Source organism: Amblyomma americanum, chromosome 7 (genome assembly GCF_052857255.1).
Source record: "Amblyomma americanum isolate KBUSLIRL-KWMA chromosome 7, ASM5285725v1, whole genome shotgun sequence".
Classification (NCBI taxonomy): Eukaryota; Metazoa; Arthropoda; class Arachnida; order Ixodida; family Ixodidae; genus Amblyomma; species Amblyomma americanum.
In genome coordinates, this window is record NC_135503.1 from 9,173,763 (window position 1) to 9,196,663 (window position 22,901).

The 22,901-nt window shown below is 50.1% G+C and overlaps 3 protein-coding genes across 4 annotated transcripts in view; 1 reads left to right on the forward strand and 2 right to left on the reverse strand.

The window, feature by feature from the left end:
• Positions 1-4,616, forward strand: part of LOC144098407 (protein DENND6B) — a 45,038-nt gene extending 40,422 nt beyond the window's left edge. Inside the window, exon 16 of the mRNA XM_077631017.1 lies at positions 4,435-4,616. Within this exon, the coding sequence (XP_077487143.1) occupies positions 4,435-4,560 (126 nt within the window). The 3' untranslated portion in view covers positions 4,561-4,616. The remainder of the gene's footprint in view (positions 1-4,434) is intronic.
• A 359-nt stretch (positions 4,617-4,975) lies between these two features.
• Positions 4,976-8,128, reverse strand: nito (RNA-binding protein spenito). 2 transcript variants are annotated; one of them, XM_077631015.1, is made up of 2 exons: positions 7,609-8,128; positions 4,976-7,017 (listed from the first exon to the last, which is right to left on the reverse strand). In XM_077631015.1, exon 2 carries the CDS (start codon positions 6,946-6,948, stop codon positions 5,065-5,067), a length of 1,884 nt encoding a protein of 627 aa, XP_077487141.1. In that variant the 5' UTR covers positions 6,949-7,017; positions 7,609-8,128; the 3' UTR covers positions 4,976-5,064. The 2 variants fall into 2 exon arrangements, with proteins under 2 accessions (XP_077487141.1, XP_077487142.1); XM_077631016.1 differs by having other exon boundaries at positions 7,612-7,751.
• A 4,791-nt stretch (positions 8,129-12,919) lies between these two features.
• LOC144096934 (uncharacterized) lies at positions 12,920-14,476 on the reverse strand. Its single transcript, XM_077629743.1, has 2 exons — positions 13,243-14,476; positions 12,920-13,116 (listed from the first exon to the last, which is right to left on the reverse strand). The coding sequence occupies exons 1-2, from the start codon at positions 14,474-14,476 to the stop codon at positions 12,920-12,922; spliced, it is 1,431 nt and encodes a 476-aa protein (XP_077485869.1).
• Between the last annotated feature and the right edge of the window lie 8,425 nt (positions 14,477-22,901).

Sequence of the window (22,901 nt, forward strand, 5' to 3'; positions counted from 1 at the left end):
AGCTACCATAGTGCTCCATAAAGTCAGCAATAAAATTCCAATAAGGAAGAGCGTCAGGCAAGGAGACACGATCTCGCCAATGCTGTTCACCGCATGTTTACAGGAGGTATTTCGAGGCCTGAATTGGGAACAGTTGGGAATAAGAATAAATGGAGAATACCTAAATAATCTGCGATTTGCTGATGACATTGCCTTGCTGAGTCACTCAGGAGGTGAACTGCAAATCATGATCAATGAGTTAGACAGGCAGAGCAGGTCGATGGGTCTAAAAATTAACATGCAGAAAACCAAGGTAATGTTCAACACCCTAGCAAGGGAACAACAGTTCACAATTGGCAGCGAGAGCCTAGAAAGTGTGCCGGAATACGTCTACTTGGGGCAGGTAGTGACAGCTGATCCGGATCATGAGAGGGAGATAACTAGAAGGATAAGAATGGGGTGGAGTGCATATGCCAGGTTCTCTCAGATCATGAATGGCAGTTTACCAATTTCCCTCAAGAGAAAAGTGTACTACAGCTGTATCTTACCGGTACTTACCTACGGGGCAGAAACATGGAGGCTAACGAAAAGGGTTCACCTTAAGTTAAGGACAACACAGCGAGCCATGGAAAGAAAAATGGTAGGTGTAATGACCGGAAGCGGGCAGAGTGGGTGAGGGGACAAACGAAGGTTAATGATATCCTAGTCGAAGTCAAGAGGAAGAAATGGGCTTGGACAGGGCATGTAATGCGAAGGCAAGATAACCGCTGGTCCTTAAGGGTAACGGAGTGGATTCGAAGAGAAAGTAAGCGTAGCAGGGGGCGGCAGAAGGTTAGGTGGGCGGATGAGATTAAGAAGGTTGCAGGCATAGGTTGGATGCAGCCGGCCAAGGACAGGGTTAATTGGAGAGACATAAGAGAGGCCTTTGCCCTGCAGTGGGTGTAGTCAGGCTGATGATGATAATTTGGTGTGCAAGTAGGGTTGTAGTCCTCCAGGGCAAATGCCATTGAAGAAAACTGCTGTGTCAGGACAAAAAAAAAAAAATGTCCCCGCCCATGCTGCCTAGTGGGTTAGGCGTACCGTGGTATGGTCCGGTTCCTGGCTCGTGTTAATACCATTCTACTGGAACCCATTTTGTCATGTTGTAAGAATTTTAAAATGCCTTTCAAGTCAAGATATAGTAATTACCTTGAGCTGTGTATTGTACAAGTCACAAGAATGGATAGGTTAGATCATCATCATCTGGAGGCATGTTCCTCCAGTCTGCCACACTGCACAGTAAGGGGGAAACTGCAGAGAGTAGGCTTGCAAGTGTATGGAGTTGCACAATGAGCCTTTTGTAAGAGGGATTGAATATATCTCCATGCTTTATCAAACACCAAGGTCTAATAGACTGGAAGAGATAACAGGCTTACGAACCACATTAAGATTTTTGGTCAGTGGCTCGTTGTTTAGAGGAGCAAGAAATGAATTGCGTACATCGTGAGAGCAGAGGGATTTCAAATGAATGACAGCACGGCCTGAAAAGCCTGAAAGTCTGATTTGCACTATTCTGTGAAAGTGCGGAGAGTTGGTCCATGCAGGAAGCACAGATAACTCCCCCCTAACCACACTCACCGGGGACATTGGGAGCGAGCATTTAACCATTTGCTATAATAAAGGATAGGAGGTGCCACACATTCACACCAGTCATTCAGTGCTCTCTTTTGGACCTGGTTGCTTCTCATCCTGAGCACCACTTAGCAACAAATGCAGCACTGACTGATCTGTCTAGTCCTCTATCCTTTTATATGGTGGTTGGTTTCGTCCTTGCAACTGGCATTGGCAGTTTGCATCAGTGCTGCTGTTTAGTAATAGCTTCAGTGTAGGGACCAAAGAGCAGTTTGAAGATTCTCCCATTTGCAGTGCATATATGGGTTCTCATATGGCATTCTGGCATAATGAGGGGCGTTTCTCGAAAATATACAAATACTGTACCTTACTGTGAAGTTTCTGCTGAACAGCAGCAACCACTTGAAAGGCTGGTCTATTTGCTATTTTCTTGCTCCTATCATCATACCTCTGCTTGCATCTCTGCTTTAGTTTGACCTAGTACTTCCGTTTTTGCATTTTCCGTGTACAGTTTTCACCACATAACTTTCAGACCACAAATTTGTGTGGCTCACAGACTTGGAGGTGCTGTTAGTTACCTGCTTGAGCAATTGTTGCACATGACATGAAAAACAATTATTGATGAATACATGCTGTAGCAAGCATCACTGCACCTCGTCCAGTACTTAGTAACTATTTCATATTCATTATAGACATCAATTGCGAGTTTCATAGCCGTAATGAAAAAGTCTGCTTCCTGAGCATGCGGTTCCTTGGGAGATAGGGGCGTCATGAATGAGGCCACTAACAGCAATCAGTGGGCATAATAGGAGCCCTCTTATGTACACGTTTCTTTCTTGGTCCATTAACAGCAAGCCACACACACAGACCAAAAATTGAAAAAGAAATTGAAGTTTTGGTCCTTGCCTACTGTCTATGAGACTTATGTGTAACGCTACGGGGAGGGGGGGAAGAGAGCCTTCTACACTGCTTAGTGCGACTGCACCATGTCACTTCGGGGTCACAGCTTTCTTTTTGGAAGAATGGCACCATTCAATACAAGTCTTGCTAAAGCACTATAAAAGTGCTGAACTTCTATGTGTACTGCTGTACTATACTCAGCTTGGTGCTTTCTTCACAATGCTCCGAACACTTTAAATATGTGGAATGGTTTTTCTCTCACAAGAGGATGGCAGCTTGCTGGCCTTCGTTCGATCATGGTGCCTCACATAGTGGTGGTGCCCTAGAGCTGCACATCAATTCAGACACACGCTGTAGCGTATGGAGTCTTAACCCCTAAGCTGGATATTGGCTACAAGAGCCATAGTATTGGAGGGCTCCGGATTAATTTCCACTACTTGAGGTTCCTTACAGGGATGCCGCAAAGATATATCAAACCAATCAAGGCAGTATGCTAGATGAATATATCATTCTTCAGGAATAGAATAAGTTTTTTTCTGAGTAGAAAGGTGGCTGCTTTGCAGAAAATCCCAAATGAAATTCCCGATATCCTCCCATATTCATAGTCCCCAACCAGAGGAAAGTTACATGGTGTGTGTTTGCTGGTGCTTTCTGGCCAGAGACACCAGTTCCGAATATGACTGCTGTTGAAAGCTTGCGGTTCTGAACTTGCTGCATACAACAGCTACACATGGCCAGAGTGCACAGAATGCGAAGCAAAAGAAATGGTGCTTGTGTAGTCTTTCTTTGTGAGTTTCGTGCTATTTTAATAGCGAGACTCTTCTCAGTCTTGGTTTTGCTCGCTGTACTGCTTTCCTTGTACTTGCCCACTGACAATGAAATAGTGTTGCATGAAAATTAACAAACCAATTTTGGCCAGCAGAGCAGTCTCCTCACCAGGTGCAGTTGCAGGAATTCACTAGGGGTGTTGCATGTGTAATTCCTGTGTACAGTGTGTACAATTTTCCTGCTTATTATCACTAACGTTATCAAAGGAACCAGGTACTACCCTCCCAGGTGGTACCTGTATTAAACACTGCAGCTGCCAAGTGTCCGAGGCATAAAAAGATGCAGACAGCGAAGATACAGGCCATATGAAGGAGCAAAGTGACCCGACAGTCGAGTTTCACAACTTCTGTGGCCCCATAACAGTGCATGGACCCATGAGGCATAAAGAGGCTGGTTACAGTCCCCAGGTGGCTGAACACAAAGTACTGGAGCATGGAAGCTGTGCAGAAGTAGCAACACAGTGTCCTATGTGCAAGGGAAAAGCTTCCCGGGCGTGCTTCAGCATTTAGCATTCATGAGCAAGGCGATACCGTTACAGGCCCACTCAGCAGAAATCACCCAGGGATGCAGGGAATTGGCAAGCAGTTATAGAAAGCAGCCATACATTAAAATGAAAGCACACAGTCACGTTGCATCCACTTCTTACCTAGTTTACTAGGCTTAATTCCACGAGTAGAATGCCATAGTCATTACTCTCGGCTACCAAAATCCGAGCAAGGGCAAAAGAAAATGGCGTACAAGTACTAAGCGAAACGTTCTTGAAACATTTAATATTTAGTGCAAAATGACATGCCAATGGCAGTGTAGTGATATATAAGCCCAACAGCATATTTGCATGGCAAAAACTGGTGTAGCTAAGGTTCCTTTGCTGAAACTTATGAAGTTACACAGTGACTGCTCTTTGTTTTCATGTTACAGTATTGCAAAGCTAAGATCTTGCATAATGATATTCCAACTCGTGTGAAGCTGCATTTATTTCATTCTTTTTTATATCTAACAAAATTCTGAATTAAAAAAAAATTTGTTTGCAAAAGGCATCCTTTTGCACCATGTCCTCACCATTGCTTTACGTGCAAGCCTGCAAAAATCTGAGAACCTTTTTTTTTTTTTTCACAGGTGTCTGGTGAGAAGGGCAGCTTGCCAGTAACACCACAAACCATGGCCAAGCTACGAAGGCACGTACAAGCCATCGTCTCTGGGCTTCCCGAAGACTTGCAGCAGGTGCTTGCATCAAGCCGGTGACATCATCCTTGTAAAAAAAAAGAAAAAAAAAGGAAAACTGACACTGAACAAAACTAGCACTGACCTCTTCACAGCCACTGCGTCGTTTGTTGCACACCAACCGGTGGACCTACTTACGTGTCTCACGAGCAGCACAGAACACACTATTGCCACGTGCGCCGCTAGCACGGGCTCACCACATGCAGAGCCCGGGGTCTGTCGATTATCTGCACCAGTGCACAAGACCTCGGGGCAAGCAGGGTGCACGGAAGACAGCAGGCATTGTGTAACCAACCAAATATGACCACAACAGAAGCAGTGGTGAACGAAGAAGCACCTGGACGGCATCTTCAGCGGTGGCAGGGCAGACACCACACACCCAAGAGCCAGCTGGGCCAAGTGCACTGGCCGCACCACAGACAACAGGGGACACACATTCACCACAGAGGGGAGCGTTTATTTTATATACTCAGCAGAGAAAGTAGGGAGGTGACCGGGAGGGGGGGGGGTGAGAGAGAGAGAGAGCTATTTATCTGGGTTTGGGGCCACCACCACCACAATGTGGTCCTCGTCCAAGCCCTGGATGTTGGGGCAGGCTCTGTGCAACACCCGCAGGGCAAAGTCGCATGGAGGAAAAGCATATACTATGCCCCCTGGAACGGAAATGACGCCAGCCGCCTTCTTCTGCTTGAGGTAACTGACCAGGTTCTGGAGCACGGGGTGGCTGGCCTCCTGGCTTCCAGTCTCACGACCCAGAGCCACCAGGATGGAGCACACGCCTTGCGACAGCCGCCGCTCGACCTCTGTCAACTTGGTGGCATCTAGTCGCAGCCGCTGAGTTATCCGGAGAGTCTGTTCAACCAACATGCCTTCGGCAGGCTCCTTGGCGCAAAGAACCATGCGCGCGGGAAAGGCGTTGCTCTTGAGTACCAGCAGTCCTTGCCAAACCGTGCATCCACGTCCCAACTCTTGCAGGCTCGTCGCACCCCGGGCTGTCCCGTTTTCGCGTTTTATGGACGCCGAACTCGAGGGACTCGGCGGGCTGCGTGGCCGCCAGCCAGGTCCCCCGGGTGCCGGAGGCACGGACACGTACGATGCTTCCCAGCGCCTGTCGTCGTACCTACCTGGCCAGCTGGGGTCTGCAAACTCTGCCGGCGGGCGGAACGGCTCGGAGGTGCCAGGGTATGCTGCGTACAGACTCGCGGGGTCGGGGTGGGCAAAGTCCACCCGCAACCTCTTGTCGGGTCCCCCCAGCGGGGCACCGCGCATTTGCTGACATGCTGCCTGTGCTGCGTCAATGCTATCGTACTGAATGTAAGCGAACGATTCGCCCTTGACGAATTCAATCTTGCGGATGACGCCGAACCGGTCAAACTCTCGCTCGAGCATCGACATGGAGGTCCAGGAGCCCAGGCCGCCCACCCAGATACGTGTCGACGGCGTGGCCTTGCCATAGCCAATCTTGCACTGGAACTTGCCGATGTACTGGCCCGACATCTCGACTTTTGCGCGGTGCGCCATGTCCAGGTTGACAAACTTGATGAAGGCGTACGCGTTACCCTGACCCGGCGGCGGGCGCTTGATGTCGATGTCCTCGACGAGCCCGTAGCGCGTGAAGATGCGCCGCAGGTCCGTCTCGGTGATGGGCACCTCCAGGTTGCCCACGAAGAGCGTGCGCGTCGCCTTGTCGTCGTCCTCGGGCGGCACGTGGTGCAGGTAGTTGGGGAACTTCTCCTTCTTGGACTCGTCGCGGCGGAAGCGCGGCGGGAAAGGCCGCTCGATGGGCCGCATGTCCATGGCGGGCGGCGGCGGAGGCGGAGGGGGCGGCGGTGGAGGTGGCGGCGGCTGCAGACGGTGGTGCTCGAGCCGCATGCGCCGCGGCACAGGCGACGACGGCGGGTGGTGGTGGTGGTGGTGGTAGTCCGGCGGCGGGCTCTGGCTGCGCTGGCGGACCCGCATCACGGGCTCCAGCTGAACGGCCTTGTCGAGGACGTTGGCCCGCTGCTTGGTGTGGCGCGCGTCCTTGGCGTCCTCGTACGACTGGAAGTAGAGGTAGGCCACGCGCTCGCCGCCCTCGTGGCACAGCTTGATCGAGACGTCGCCGTAGCGCCGGAACACGTCCTGCAGCGAGTCGCGCACCATCTGGTCGCTGTACTTGTGGCTCAGGTTGGTGGCGCAGAGCACCTTGTAGCCGCTGTACGGCGGGCTCCGGTCCACCTTGAGCCGGTAGTCGTCGAAAGAGGGGATCCGGTCCGCCGAGGCGTCGCGGCCCCGGCGACGATGCTCGGGCGGAGACTTGTTGGAGCCGCGCCGGTCCCGCCGATCGGGCGTCCCCCGAGGGCTGTCGTCGTAGCGAGCCATGGACCGCTTGTTGCCTCTGCCCGGCGAGTCCCTGTCTTGTTTTTTCATCCCTCACGCACACACACCACGGCCGCAGCGATCACTTCACCCCCGAGTCTCAGCAGGAGCGGCAAGACACTGCACAAAATCAACACACAACAAAACACCGCCATCTTGGTTGACCGACTCAATAGGGCGAGCACTGCGGCCCACATCACCAAAACTCCAAAGACCCAGCGGCACGGACCGGGTACACCGGGCCCTAGGACACGAAGCACTGTTAGTAGTACTGCGGCACCTTCCGAGTAACGTGCACATGCCAGGAGGAAGACGCGGCCTTAGGGGCCGCCGACGACTCGTAGGCCTAGCAGTACAGTTGATATGCGGGGCGACGATCACTGCATTGAAACGGAACTGCACGATCGTGGGACAGGCTGTGCGGTGCGCAGTACGTTCACCAATTACGGCATGTGAGCAACACATCGCGAACGATTAAAGGTCGCCAGTGCGTCATCCCTGGCGCAAGCACTCCAGCCGCGCGCACACAATGCCGGACACGGCCTCAATTTTTTCCCAAGGGCGAGGCACAATTCCCAAGCATAACACACGCGCGCACACACAAAACCATTCTTAACGAGAACAAGCAGCAGTGATCACTGAACGCACCGAGTACAAAAATGTAAAATGCATCTCACTAGACAAAGTAGAAACAAACAGCACGATACACACTACCACTGAGCTTCCCGGTCGTTCAGTCGGCGGGCTGTCGCCGATCCGTCCCGCTGTTGTGCTGCTCGCCGTGCAGTCTGGACGCACACGTTGGCGCGATGCCTTCGATATTTGCCCCGCTGTTCTTGCCGACGGCTCCGCGAAAGCTCAGAACGTCGAGGCGATCTAACCAGCTAAATGGCACCGGTTAGGCTTAGGAGCGCCAAAACCTGCAAAAGAAACGTCGGGGCAACGGTGGAGGTCAGAATGGCGGCGCAGCAGTGACTGGTACCCTCTTGGAGAGCTCCCTCGATATTATTTCCCTGGTGGTGTGCCGAATTTTCCCTAGGTGCTGACGAACGCGTCGATTGCAGGGCGGCGGCAGGAGCCACAGATTACATGCCTGGGAAACGACGGACACTCGCAGCAGGTAATTTCATACACCTTTCCGCATACAAAACGCCGCACCGGTGTTACACTTCAAAACGAGGCCAGTACGAACTCGCTCGCTCGCACAACGAAGCAAGCCAAGCTACCGTAGGAATCGGCCTCACCCCTTACGCAGTTCTTACTGACACGAAAGGTGGCGCTGACAACATCATGAAAAAACGCCGCAAGCAAAATACTTAGTTATGGGTTTTCCTGCAAACGTATAAATCACGGATAGTAGGCCGTGTTATAAATATACTTGTTTTATTAGGACCATTTTTTTTCATTCACTGGCGTAGACAGTGTAGCATGGCTCCTTTTTTTTTTTTGTAGTGTAGCACGAGAACTACGCTTGGAAGAGTAGACTAGTAGCAGACGAAAAAAGAAGGCGCGCGTTTCAAACGCACAACGCCATTTTCTGATGGTAAATGATGGTAAAAAAAAAAAAGGAAAGGGCGCAGTATACAGTATTGTGCGTTTTTATCGCTCACACTTTCAAAAATTTCCCCGCCTCGACCGCTGGCTCGTTTGCGGTGAAACTGCACACAGAGCTTGCGTATTATGGTAACTTTTGTATCGTAGCAGGTTTGACAATGGTACTTACTTAGTTCAGGCGCACATGATGCGAAAACGTAAGCGTCTACGAGAGATCGGCGAGCCAAAACCCGCAGACGACGCTTTTTCGCTAAAGGGCGGCGGTTGCGCCATCTGTTTTCGACAGTAGAAAGCGTTACAAGGCCGCCGAGACGAGCGTTGCAAAAAATGTTCTTTGAAAGGTAAAGCCTCGTTAAATCAGCTGTTCTGATATTTTTCCCGCTCAGTAAGCCGAAATTGTTGTAAGCGCTTCAGTTGAAGCAGACGCTTTCTGCTGCCAAAAACAGATGGCGCCACTGCCGGTTCTCAGCGAAAAAGCGTCGTCTGCGGGTTTTGGCTCACCGATCTCTCGTAGACGCTTACGTTTTTGCATCGTGTGCGCCTGAACTAAGCAAGTACCGTTGTCAAACTTGCTACGATACAAAAGTTACCATAATACGCAAGCTCTTTGTGCAGTTTCACCGCAAATGAGCCAGCGGTTGAGGCGGGGAAATTTTTGAATGTGTCAGCGATAAAAACGCACAACACTATGTCTCACATATCGGCCGACACCTGAACCGCGCCGTAAGGTAAGGGATAAAAGAGAAACTGAGAGAAGAAAGAGGTGCCGTAGTGGAGGGCTCTGGGGAAAGAGAAAAACTTTATTTGGTCCATTAAGGGTTTAGCGTTCGGTCTTCGTCTTCATCGCTGCAGACTCGACCTTCAAAGCAGGGTTGGGCCCCTAGAGTTGAGCTGAGGTGTTGAATGCTACAGGTGGGGTTAGCCTTGCTTTATCTGCCGGCAATTGCTCCACCGCAGCGTCCCTTCTATATTAACAACAGTCTAACGTTCGACGGAATACCGTCTGGTCAGGATGAAGCATAATAACAGGGTGAAGTTTGGGTCACTGACCAAGTCAAGAACAAACGAAAATGACGTTTCGGGTCCCGTACGGGACCCTTGTTCACAATAAGACTGTCAAAGAAGAAGGTGGGATTATATAGTCTTCAGGATTGTTCCTAATCTTTTTGCGTAGATATGATGAAGAGAGCCTTGATTTTCAAAGTATCTTTCGTCGTCTGGATGACTAATGATTCTAGATGCAGTCTTTTCAAATTATTCCTTTCTGTGGCTACAATCTCCGCCTCATCCCAGGCTATCTCGTGGCCAGTGGTCTGCACATGCTCGGCGATAGCGTTCTTTGATGCGCGATGGTTCCTTACGTCGCCTTGATGATCTTTCATTCGTCGCTGGAAGTTCCCGGTTTCGCCGATATAGACAGATGTGCAGTCATTGCAAGGAACTTTGTAAACCACACCAGGAAATTTGGCGCGTGGCAGGGGGTCCTTTACGTTCACAAGTTCGGCACGTAGCTTGCTTGTCGGCACGTGGGCGATGTGCACTCCGTGCTTCCTGAAGATTCGGGAAAGGGTTTCACTGACTCCAGGTACATAAGGAACTGCAGCACGCTTCATGGTTATTGCGGTTCCATCTCGTTGTCCCCTCGTGCGTTGCAAGTTTTTAGACATTTGTTTACAAGGTTCCTGGGGTAACCGTTTCGCTTGAGATCCCTTTTTATCACCTTAAGTTCATTGCTGAAGCTTTCCGGGTCTGCGCAGACATTTCTTGCACGGTTCAGTAGTGACGAGATAACTGATCGCTTGTGAGCCAAGGGGTGGGATGATTCAAAGTCGAGATATCGTCCGGAGTGCGTCGGCTTTCGGAACACGCTAAAACTTAAGCGGCACGCGGCACGCTTGACGTTGATGTCCAAAAACGGGATGCTGCCATTCATTTCCTCTTCCACGGTAAAATTTATAGATGGCTCCATGGCATTGAGATGGTCAAGGAAGCTTTGTAGGTTCTGCTTGTTCAGAATGCAAAAACAGTCATCCACGTACCTCAGGAACACCTTTGGACGTGGCTTGAATGTGTTCAGGGCTTTGCTTTCAATGGCTTCCATTGTAAGGTTGGCAGCCGTCACTGAAATTGACGCTCCCATAGCAGTACCAAAAATCTGCTTGTACAGCGTACCGTTGTAAACGAAATACGTGTTAGCCAGACAGAAGCGAAGGAGTTCAGTGACCTCGCCAACTTACAACGGCGTACGATCAGGGAAGGATGGATCGTTCTTCAGGGCCTCTTTGCAGGTGAGTACGGCAAGTTCGACCGGAACACTCGTGAACAATGAGCAAACATCGAATGACACAAGTATATCGTTTTCATCCAGGGTAACGTCCTTGACCTTCTCAATGAAATCTTGCGAATTCTTGATGTGCGTCGCTGACTTTCCCACCAATGGAGCCAAAATTTTGTGCAGGTATCCAGACAACTTGAAAAGTGGGGATCTTGTGTAATCCACGATTGGCCTGAGCGGAGTTCCAATTTTGTGGATCATGGGCAAACCATATATTGCGGGAGCCGATCCATTTGTGCAAAGAAGCCTGTAGTAAAGCTTCTTTTGAGAAGGGGGGAGACCACTGAATATGTCCGAAAGGATTTTTTGGAGACTTGACTGCACTTTTGAAGTCGGGTCCTTGGTCAACTTACAGTAGGTCCTTTCGTCCTCGAGCAACTCGCTCATTTTTGAGAGGTAGGCGGAGCGGTCAAGGACCACCGTTACATTTCCTTTGTTCGCGGGCAGAATGGCGATATCCTTGTTTTTCCTTCTTAGGCCCTTTCTATGGACAACTTCGAGACGTTCAAGTTGTGATGCCGAGGGGGAAATTAAAGGTAATTGATACATTATCCGGCTGACCACCAGCGCTTCATGAAGTTTGACCATTGAAGAAGGATGGTTTCCCCATTGCTCACGTGCAATTCTACGGATCACATTGAGACGAGAAGATATAGATGAAACAATCGCGTCTACAGCTTTTCGCCACTGTAGACGGGAGTCAATAATGACGCCCAGGAAACGCGCGTGGTTGAATTAACGGATGCAAGAGTGACCGAGGTCTATCTTCAACCGCGCTTAACGTCTTCCCACACCTGGAAACAGAACAAAGCCGGATTTTTCCACTGACAGAGACAACCCCACACCTTGAAGGTAAGCTTGTGCCGAAAGTAGAGCCTGTCGAACTATTAGGGCTAAGCGCTTGTGTTGGTAGCCAGTAATCCAAATACAGATGTCGTCAGCATAAAGTTACATACGCACTTCCCCCTAGTCCCCCCCTTCCCCCTCTCCCTTCCCCCTAGTTGGGGGCCCCTAGTCCAGGGCTCCACTGAGTCGCGCTGCTTCGCTTGCGTGCTGCACCATTGCCCTTTGGGCGGCGAGCTCGCAGCTGGTGAGCCGGCTCTCCCACTGCTCCGCACTCGGGGTTTTGTGTTGGTGGAACGCGTAGGGCTCTGGAAAAATTTCGACCACCTGGGAATCTTTAGCGTGCACTGACATTGCACAGCACACGGGCGCCTTTGCGTTTCGCCTCCATCGAAACGCTGCCGCCGCGGACGGGTTCGAACCCGGGAACTCCGGATCAATAGCCGAGCGCTCTAACCACTGAGCCACCGAGGCGGGTAATATTTTAGTCTGCTGAACGCTACTTCGCGTTTAGATAAGCCGCGTTCGTTCGGTTGGTATCGGCGCTGGGCGACTCACGTGAAAAATCTATGTTAGTGCGAAGCACCCTACGCTTACAGTACAATACGGCGGCCTCTCAAAGCGGTCGGTCAGCCGCTGGCTGAGAGCCGAGAAACAGCCATTGAAAGTTTCACCTCATATGCAGCGGAACGCCGGTTTCAGTTTCGACGCGGCGCAGAACGCTGTTCCTGTGGTCGCGACAGAAGCATAGATGCTTTGTATTTCGCATGAGGAACGCGTCGTCGACCCTTTAACCAACTATGAACTTACTGTGCAAGAAATTTAGCAACAATTTCGCGATGGACTCCATGCATCCGCTGAGCAGACGATACAACTTGATGTGTTTCGCTCCATTCGAGGGGAAACAAAAATTTCCACTGTTTTTCTTTACTTCATAAACGCCATGCAAAAAATTTTTACAGTATATATTTCTTCATTTCATCTTGTAATATATTACGACGACCCAAACGTTCAGAACTTGGCGTCTGCTCCCGAGGACAGCGACGCTCGGAATCGCGCTATTGGCTGACGCTAGTGCAGACGAGTGCAGCGCTTCTTCTTCTTCTTCTTCAGTGATTGTTGGGAAGGATGAAAAGGAGGGAGACACGGGCTTGTCTACTGGAGGACTAGCCTCCACGCCCACTGCCGGCGTGTCGTAGAAAGAGGAGGGGAGGGGAAAAAGATTGAAAGGAAAGGGTAGGCGCGCAGCCGCAATGATAATGTCGAATGACATACGCAGTCCCCTGTGGCCTATAGGCGGCCAGAGAGGCCGGAGGCCTCCAGGAAGTTGAGGAGGTGCCGGAGGGCTTTGACAGGATTATGACAGCCGGGGAAGAGAAGGTGGTCCGCTGATGTGCAGGGGAGGCCCAGGGAGCGGTAGCCAGCCTCCATGATAGTCCTTGCGGAGACAAGGGCAGGGCATTCACACAGGAGGTGTTGAGCAGTCTCTTCCGGGTAAGTGCAGAAGGAGCAACCCGGGGAGTCAGAGAGGCCGATGCGGAAAAGGCGGGAGCCGGTGTTGGCGCAGCCTACCCTGAGTCTCAGTAGGAGGCTGCGCTCTTTGCAGTCCATGCCTCGAGTTGGGAGTGGATGGGGGGGATGGCCGTTTGCCACCCTGGGATCAGGGTGATCTAGGAGGAGGAGGCGGTCCACTGTGTTCCTTGCCAGATCCAAGGGGCACAGGTTCCTGGAGAGCGGAGTACCCGGAGAGTGGGCAGATTTGGCAAGGGAGTCCGCTTCTTCATTGCCCTGGACACCGATATGGGCCGGGACCCAGGTGAGACGGATGCGGGTTCCCCTGGAGCACAGTGCGTCGAGCCGCCAAGCAAGCCTGCGGGCGATGGGAGGACCCTTTAATGGCCTCAGGAGGAGCTGGAGGGCTGCCCTGGAGTCGGTGTAGATGGCTGCCTCCTTGACCCCAGGGCGTTGGTTTAGGATGTCAGCGGCCAAGTGTATGGCGGCAAGTTCTGCGGTTGTGGACGATGCCGCAAAAGGAAGCCTGGCCTGTCTGCTCAAGTGGAGCGATGGGGCTGTGCAGGCTGCAGCCGCAGATGAGCATGGTCCTGGGAGGACGGAGCCATCCGTGAAAATAGTGACGGTGCCAGGGGGTTCAGCATGAAGAACCGCAGCGACCTCCTGACGTAAGCCCACAGCGGGAGTGTCCCGCCTCGACCGAGAGCCAGGTAGAGAGAGGTTGACCTCGTAGAGGTGTCCAAGGTCCGGGCGAGGAGGGAGGGGGAAGGACTCAGGCTGTCCCCCCACGAGGTCTTCGAAGAACTGGGCCATCTGACCCATTTTGGAGTTAGGCCTCGTGAGAAGGCGGTCCACAAGGGGACGGCCATCGGGCGCGTTGTGGAGGCGCTCGATGTGGCGGAGAGAGGTGCGCCTGGATAGCAGCTCCAGAGGCCATGAACCTGCTTCTGCCAGGGTGGCGGCCACGGGAGAGGAGCGGGGAAGTCCAAGGCATAGTCGTATCGCCGCCCGCTGTTTCCGCTCGATGGCCAGGTATTGGCTCACAGTGAGCCGGATGAGCGGTAGTGCGTAGGTGAACTGCGGGACGGCCATGCCTTGGTATAGCTGGAGTCCCAGCCTGGGGGTGATGCCATTGCCCTTGGCTAGGAGGCTACGTATAGCCCCCTGGATCCTGGAGGACTGGGCCAGGAAGTGGCTTACTGCCGGGTTCCAGGTGAGCCGAACGTCGATGAGCAGGCCCAGGTATTTCACTTGGCGGCTCCAGGCTAGGTCACGGCCACCAACGTGGATGAAGGTCCGGCCAGGGCGGGCGCCAACCCTTGTGTTGAGAAGCATCGCCTGTGTTTTGGAGGGGGATATGCTGAGGCCTGCACGTTCCAAGAAGACGGCGACAGCATCGATGGCCCGCTGCGCCTTCACCTCATAGCCTTATATAGCCCCGCCCTCCACTCGCCTACACGAACTTGCACGTAGTGTAGCTCAGTGTAGGTACAGAGTAGGTTTAAAAATAGCCGTATTTAGAAGTGTAAGGGTTATATATGCTATTGGGTGGCTGGATGCAGCATTCCCGCTTTCCGACGTGGGCGCTAGTGAAGCTACCGGAAGTTAGGCGACATGTCCCGGAAGTTTTGTGTCTGCTGTGAATTATTATATAATGCAGAAAGTCGCGCGTCTTTTGCCTTCTTGGTTTTCGCCCTTCCATCCCCAGCTTTTCGCGTTGTTTTCGTGTAACATCTGCTGTAAAATCAAAGGAATAAGCAAGCTCAACGCGAGAAATGTGAGCATTGTTTGGGGAAACCTGTAACTTCCAAGAAACCGAAAAAAAAAAAACAGGCAAAGGGGTTCTTGCCTGGTTCTTGTCTTTCGGGTGAAATTAAGAGATGTAGTGGAATGACGATGAGCTAGGTCATCTTAGAACAAAATTTTCGTGTAGCAAAGAAAAGGGTGACGCTGTCGCGGAAATCCTGCACTCGAAGAGCCCCTCGTTATACAGCTGCCGCAGTTTCAGTTTCGAGTTTGTGGCGATCGATGCCGCTTCTCATCGATGTTAGGTTATGTTTATCGCTTTAGGGTGCAAGTTACCTTCCAGACGTGCTTTTAGCCTAACTCCATTGCACAGCCTTGTTTCAGGTGCAGAGCGCAAGAGAAGCGATTGACTAGAAAGACAAGTGCTGCAGCACACGACTGCACCAAGAATCACGAATAAAAGCCCATCCAGGCATAATTTGCTACAACACAAAACAGTACATGATATACGTCGAAAAGGCTGTACCATACCTTTCGGAGGCGACAATGTGAACCAGCAGAACACCGTCGGCGCCTCACCAGATAGTAGCCTCGCCCTCGCTCCTGTTCGGTCTAAACGTAATTCGGTAAAATAGTCAGTGCAAAGTCGACTGCCTGATGAAGGTTTCCACCTATTCTTTCTTAAATTTACCCCAATTGACGGTATAACTTGGGCTTAGAGCGCGACAACGTGCATCACAACAAAGAGCAGAGCTGACGACGCTAGCGCAACGGGACAACGCAAGAGACGTGGTTCTGTACGCGCTGTGTGTAGCAGCATCCTGTCGTCTGCTAGTGTCATCCTATTGCGTTGCAATGGACCCTTATTTTTGAAACGTCTTTCCAGAAGACTTTGCTGGTCTTCTCTTGCAGTTGACGGCGCAGCAGGTAGGTATTAATTGTCGTGGAAGAGGACGAGAACAGCGAAAAGACGAAATGGTGTGTAAAACGAAAACTGAACCTCAAAGCCGCGCTGAGGCGCGATTTCGTGACAAAGGCTGACTTCCGGGACAAGGCCGCTTATTTCTGGTGGCTTCACTTTCGGGTGCTTTCGGGCCATTTCCTGCATGTTTCGGGCGCCCGATGCGCCATCTAGTCCCCTAGTGGAGATCAGTGTTCCTGGTCCCTTCAACACAAGGCAGGCGGTTTGCAACACCACAGGAAATGTGGTAAGAAAAAATAGAAATAGCTGAAGCAGTGCTGGTTCCAGTCTTTCAAGCACTTCAGAGTGATCAGGGTAGGATAGTTTCAGTTTTAAATACCCCAGCGCATCCTACATCCTGGGTATTGTGAACAGCATTCTAGTTCGCTGTAATCCTGGGGATGCTAACGGTTAAAAATGAATAATTCATGCGCATGCAAGCAGCGCCAGAGACGGCAGAGCTTTGCCCGAAAGTTCTGTGTAACATTAATATTAATGGCTTCTCTGTTTTGGTAATGAAGTAAGTCTCCTGAAGAACATGCCTGAAGCCATAGAGCTACTACTCCTGAAGCATCTCCTCGATTTCAATCAGCCCCGAGGTCGCCTCGACATTGCGCAGACTGGCCGCTAGGCAGTGATAAAAGATGAGCCTCAATTTCGGTTTCAGTGCCTGTGAGACTGTGATGCACGCCGCCCGTTCATGCTGTTGCATCCTTTTTTCAAGCTTTGAGCAACAACTTTTATGTTGATAATGACAGAAAACATGTTTTTGAATGTCTCAGAGTGCAGCAATTGCTTAAGAAATGTGAGCTGACTTCTACATAATACTGAAAGAGGATCACCAGTTTCGATTTCGAAATCTGGAAGGACGCTGTGCACGCCGTTCTATCATACCGTTAGGTCCTTTTGTGTGCTGCATAACCAGTAACTTTTGGACGGCTTACAACAAAAAGAACAAGTTTCTAAACATCCATATTTCTACAAGTGCTTGAAGTGGCTAGAAATGCCACAAAATAAGTATTTACACTGCATGATGCACGGTTGTATATTGTACTGCTACCAATGGCAATAAATCATTAACTACTTCGGACAAGCAAAAAAGGAAAATAATCCATGAGATAGAATAAGGACAGGAGGAAGTCCAGAATTACCGGAGCTCTCAACTGTAGCCAGGTGACCCGTGGGAAAGGAGGACTGCATGGGGCCCGATGGGTGGAAGCCGGAGACGTCGCGGTAACCTGCCTGGTGAGTCGTTGGCCCGCAGGGGGCACATCCCTCATATCTAATGTTGTTAGAACTTTGCGAAGCGTGCGTCTGTTAGTCTTGCGGCTGAGCATTGCGCGAAATGTTTAGATCGGGTGAAGAAGACCTTGGAGGGCCCAGCCTGCGCTGTTTCTGGTCATTTTTCCGACGAGCTTTCACCGAACGGTACCTCCTTGAATAACGTTGACAAATTTCATATAAGCCCATGCCTCGCTTCTTTATTCTTTTCGCAAGGAACACAGCTCACTAGGTTCCTGTGTGATGCACACGCACACAGTGACTTTGGGAGTAACACAGCAGGCCTGACTGACCGGATTTCTCCAAATGGCAAGCATGTGCGTTGATGAAATGGCAACTGGAACAAGGGGAGTATCAGACTGGGCGAGCAACTTGTGAATATTTAAAAAAAACTGCGCTTGAAGGCACAGGCACATGCGCACTTACAAGGAAAAATGGCATGCGTCGGTACGATGAAGGCGGCGGAGATCTTTTCTTTCTGCAGTTTCAAGAATTTTCGGGTAAGAGGTTTTTTTGTTGTACATCTTCGCAACTGCGTTCTTGTCTGTTATGTTAAGTGCATGGTTTGTTAGCAACGGTTTGGTGAACTTCTTGCGTATAATATGCAGCAGTGCTTCCCCGTGGCCGCTATCCTTGTTCTCACAGGTCAGGACATGCAAACCCGCTATTTTATTCACACTAGTTGTAGAGCAAGCGTGTGTCCAGTGGTCTTTGAAGATGCGTTCGGTCTTTGAGCACGATATCGACGAACTTCTTGAGGCTGTGTAACACTCTTCGGAGCGCTGACGTCGGGTAAAAGAGTCCACCCCTGTCTTGGTGGGCATGCAGTCAAACTGTCTACAGTAGCATTTCCTTAGCTGGAAAAGCGCAAGCTACAAACTGCAGAATAATTTGATGTCGTGCTTGGCTGCCAGCTTTTTTCTCTAATTACCTTGAGCCATCCTTCCCAGGGTTCTAAGTCGGCAGGAATTTCATGGAACGAAACGCCGGGCTTCTTGTTTCGCTGACTGGAGATGCATGCAAAACGGAACGTAACAGCAACGCATTTTCGCTCGCTACTCCCTCCAGAAACTGCGGTCATCGACGCGTCACTTGTTAAACGGCAACACTAAACACACCACACAAATAATATAAGAAACAGCGCACCAGAAGGCATATTTTTTGCTGCAACGGCAGTCACAAGGAAATTCTGTGCTCCCTTCGTGTCGTCTGCTAGGATGGATGGATGGATGGATACGGCTGAACCCTTTAAATCGGGCGGTGGCTCAAGCCACCTAGCCATGCCTTGTGAAATTTTACTCCTGTCTTGCTTTTAGCCACCAGTCGTATAACCTTCGCTTGGTTACTTCTAACCTCTTAAAATCCACTTTCCCTTCACTATCCCTAAACCCCAATGCCTTGGGTAAGTCAGCCCCGCTGCTGTCCACTGTAGGGTGAAGCCCTTTACAGAAAAGTATCAAGTGTTCAGCCGTTTCCTCCTCCTCTCCGCACGCAATGCACAAAATGTCTATCTCATGGTACCTGACTCTATACGTCTTAGTCCGCAAAACTCCAGTCCTGGCCTCAAACAACAAAGAGCTTCCCCTACCATTATCATAGATATTTTCTTTGACAATCTCCTGTTTAAAGGTCCGGTATGTTCCCAGTGCCGATTTCGTCAGCATCCCTGTTTTCCACAGAGCTCTCTCTGTTTCTTTAACCTTTTTCTTAACCGATAATTGCTGATTTGCCCCCTTACTGCTGTCCAGATATTTGCTTGTCAATTTTCTAGTTCGTTTTCTCCATTTCGTGTCAACATTCTTTATATACAGGTATTTATATACAGGTATACAGATATCTAGAGGGTCATCTGACAGCGCCGCCATACGGCGGACGCGCGCTCTACGGCGGGCAGAAAAACCCCTGACGCTTCAGGCATGTTCTTCAGGAGGCACTGAACAGGCATAAGTGGTTGCATATATAGTATTGTGCGTTTTTATCGTGAAGACTTTCAAAAATTTTCCCGCCTCAACCGCTAGCTCGTTTGCGCTGAAACTGCACGCAAAGCTTGCGTATTGTATTAACTTTTGTATCGTAGCAATTTTTACAACGGCAGTTACTTATTTGAGCCGTGCATGATGCGAAAACGAAATAGTCTGCGTAGAGGTCGGCGAACCAAAACCCGCAAACGCCGTTTGTTCGGTAGACAGACAGACAGAGATACATACATACTTGAGGCCTTACCCTTTGTAACGGGCTGGCATCACTGAGTTGGGCACCCGGACCGAAAAATAACAAAAAAACAAGAAAATGAAAGCGCACAGGGAAAAAAATGCACAAGAAAGGAAAAAAAAATCAAGAACACGCAAAGGCTAAAGCCAGGAGGTGGGGGTTCGCTCATCGTTGGCGGCAGTGGCGCCATCTGCTGTGTGCAGTGAAAAGCGTCACGACAAGACTCCGAGGCGAGTTGCAAGAAGCGCGGCCCTTTGAATATGCCGTTCCGGCCGTTTCGTCTGCTTCAACTGAAGCGCTTTTAACATTTTCGGCTAACTGAGCGGAAAAAAAAATATCAGACGAACTGATTTCACGAGGCTTCAGCTTTCAAAGAATATTGTTTGCAACGCTCGCCTCGGCGCCTTGTCGTGACCACTGATCTCCATTAGGGGGCTAGATGCCGCATCGGGCGCCCGAAAGTGAAGCCACTGTCCCGGATGTCAGCCTTTGGCAGGGCATGAAATCGGACCTCAGCACGGTTTTTCTGTTTTAGTTTTCGTTTTCCACTTAGCATTTTGTCTTTTCGACATTCTCGTCTTTTTTCATGACAATGCCTACCTGTTGCGCCGTCAGCTGCATGAGGAGAGCAGCAAAGTCCTCGGGAAAGACGTTCCAAAAATAAGGGTCCATTGCATCGCAATGGGACGACACTAGCAGACGACAGAAAGTCGCTACACACAGTACGTACGGAGCCTCGTCTGCTCAGCTCTGTGTCGTCCCGTTGCGCTAGCGTCGTCAACTCTGCTCTTTGTTGTGATGAACGTCGTCGCGCTCTAAGCCCTAGTTATACCATCAATGAGGGATGAATTTAAGAAAGAATAGATGGAAACCTTCATTAGGCAGCCGACTTTGCAGCGACTATTTTACCAAATTATGTTCAGACCGAACCGGAGCGAGGGCGAGGCCACAATCTGTTGAGGTGCCGTCGGTGTTCTGCTGGTTCACATTAGCGCATCCAAAAGGTATGTGGTACTAATTTTTCGACGGAGTTTATCAAGTACTGTTTCGTACTGTAGCAAATTATTCCTGAATGGGCTTTTATTCGGGATGCTTGGTGCAGTTGACTTCTAAGAGCGCTTGTGACATGCGCTGCTGCATTCGTCTTTCTCGTCAGTCGTTTCTCTCGTGCTGTGTAGATGAAACGTGCTCTGCTATAAAGTTAGATTTAAAGCACGTCTGGAAGTTAAATGACACACTAAAGCGATAAACATCACCTGCCATTGATAAGCGACATCGTCCGCAAGAAAACTGAAACAGCGGTAGCTGTATAACGAGTCGAGTGTCAGGATTTCCGCGCCATTGCCTTTTTAAAGATGACCTAGACTCATTGTAATTCCACTACTTGTCCTAATTACGCTCGGAAGACAAGAACCAGATCAGAAAATAGTGTTCAATGCACGTACCCCTTTGCCGCGGCATGGTGAGACCTGCATGACTGTTTTCTTCGGTTTCTCTGAAATTACGGGGTTCCCCAAACTATGCTCACATTTCTCGCATTCAGATTGCTTGCTTCCTTCATATAACAGCAGATATTACAAGAGAACAACGCAAATTACTGAGAACGAAGGCGCGAAAGACGCGACTTTTTGCTTTGAAATGTACAGCAGACCCAGCACTTCCGGGACATGCCGCCCAACTTCCGGTGGCTTCACTTGCGCCCTTTTCGGAAAGCGGGAATGCGGCATCCAGCCACCCAGTGGAGATTCGTGGTCGTGCCGCTTTCCACTGGCGAAAAACAGATGGCGCCACTGCCGCCATTTCGCAAAAAAAAAAAAAACGGCGTTTGTGGGTTTTGATTTGTCGATCTCTACGCAGGCGATTACGTTTTCGTATCATGCGCGGCTCAGCTAAGTACCGTTGTAAAGCTTGCTACAATACAAAGTTACCATTTACTATAATACGCAAGCTCTGTGTGCAGTTTCACCGCAAACGAGCTAGTGGTTGAGGCGGGAAAATTTTTGAAAGTCTTCACGATAAAAACGCACAGTAATGTATATGCTGACGATCTTGCTTTTTTCTGCACTGACAGGCACAACATTGGCAAAGTTGTATCGCCAATAGATCATTCTGGCATCGTCTCTGGCGCTCAGATCAGTCGCTCTGAAAGTTCTGGCCTGTGGTTCGGTACATGGGGCTCAACACCGCTCCGTTATGCCAGAACACAATGGCCGTGTGTGCCGCCTAGACGTCTTGGCGTTCCACTTCATGGGTCCCTCAAAAGGGAGTGTGAATTTGGCTATATTAAGCTTGCATTACGTAGTGTATAGGCCACTGAGCGTTCATGCTGCGTACAATTGACCTCAAAAGCGAGCCGATCGTTTACAATACATTTTTGATTCGCGCTTCTACGCCTCGGGGCGACCGGCGGTGCCGGGCTTTCGCCAGAATACGCGCGCAACGCGTTATGCAGCGCTCGTTACGTCAGCGGCGGAGGGCTATCATTTGTTCACCTTGCCGGCATTTATGTGAGCAAAAGCATATAGTAAAACTGACGAGGAGAAAGGCGCGAAAAGGCGGGAATTCAAATTTTAACTGCATATAACTCAGCTTCCACAAAACGCATTAAAAAAATTCTTGCAAGAGGATATTTGTGAAGCGGCGTCCTTTAACATCCTAGGCATGCCGCAGCATCATTGAGAGCCCCTTTCAGAGCCCCTTTCAGAACCTTTTTAAGTCAAGTGCACATTACTGGAAGGAGCTGTTTCCGGCCGTCAAGCGCTACAGAGTTTTGTCCCACATCGACTTTCAATTTTCGGTCGTGCGCAGGCCTGCAGCACCTTTTTGGCAACGAAAATTTATCACGTACTCCAGGTATTGCACTGCGCTAGGCATTACATATCCGGCGTTTTCATCGAATATTTGCGACTTTAATTTGGACATCCAATTTCGAGCCGACGCTACGTGATAGTCTTTTCAGGCCTGTTTGTGCTGGAGGATTGGGCTTAGTTCACCCGTATGTGAGACATTTAGTTGCCCGTTTCTTCTTTTTTTCGTGATTGTTCAAATCCTATTATTAGTGCATTCTTGCGAATTAATTTCATAACCCTGTTTCCAAGCTTTATGTATTTATTTATCCATTCAATACTGCTGGCCGCCTTTTGGTAGCCAAGGCAGGAGTGGGCTCAAGACGTGTACAATACTTGGTCCACAACTGATAGCAACATCATCAACAACAAAAAAGCATATACGTACGCACAGTAAAGTTTCTGCGGAACAAATCAGCTCAGTATAAGAGACAAACGCGTTACACTTACGTAGCGTCCCTCTTTACGGGGATTAATGCAGGCAGTATATGCGTCTGTGGGATTTTTGACAGTTCAATTTTCTAACGAGTACTTATTTTCTGTTTCGCGCAAGAGTCTGTACAGAGATTTGACGACGACCCTCTTCCCGCCGCCGTGTCGTTTTTTGTGTACTTTGGTCTCAAAAAGGGCCATGATATGTTAACGTGAGTGTGCAAGATGCCGATTCTTCCTTGGACCAAAACGTTTTTCTACCTGTACAAATTTCCACACCGAA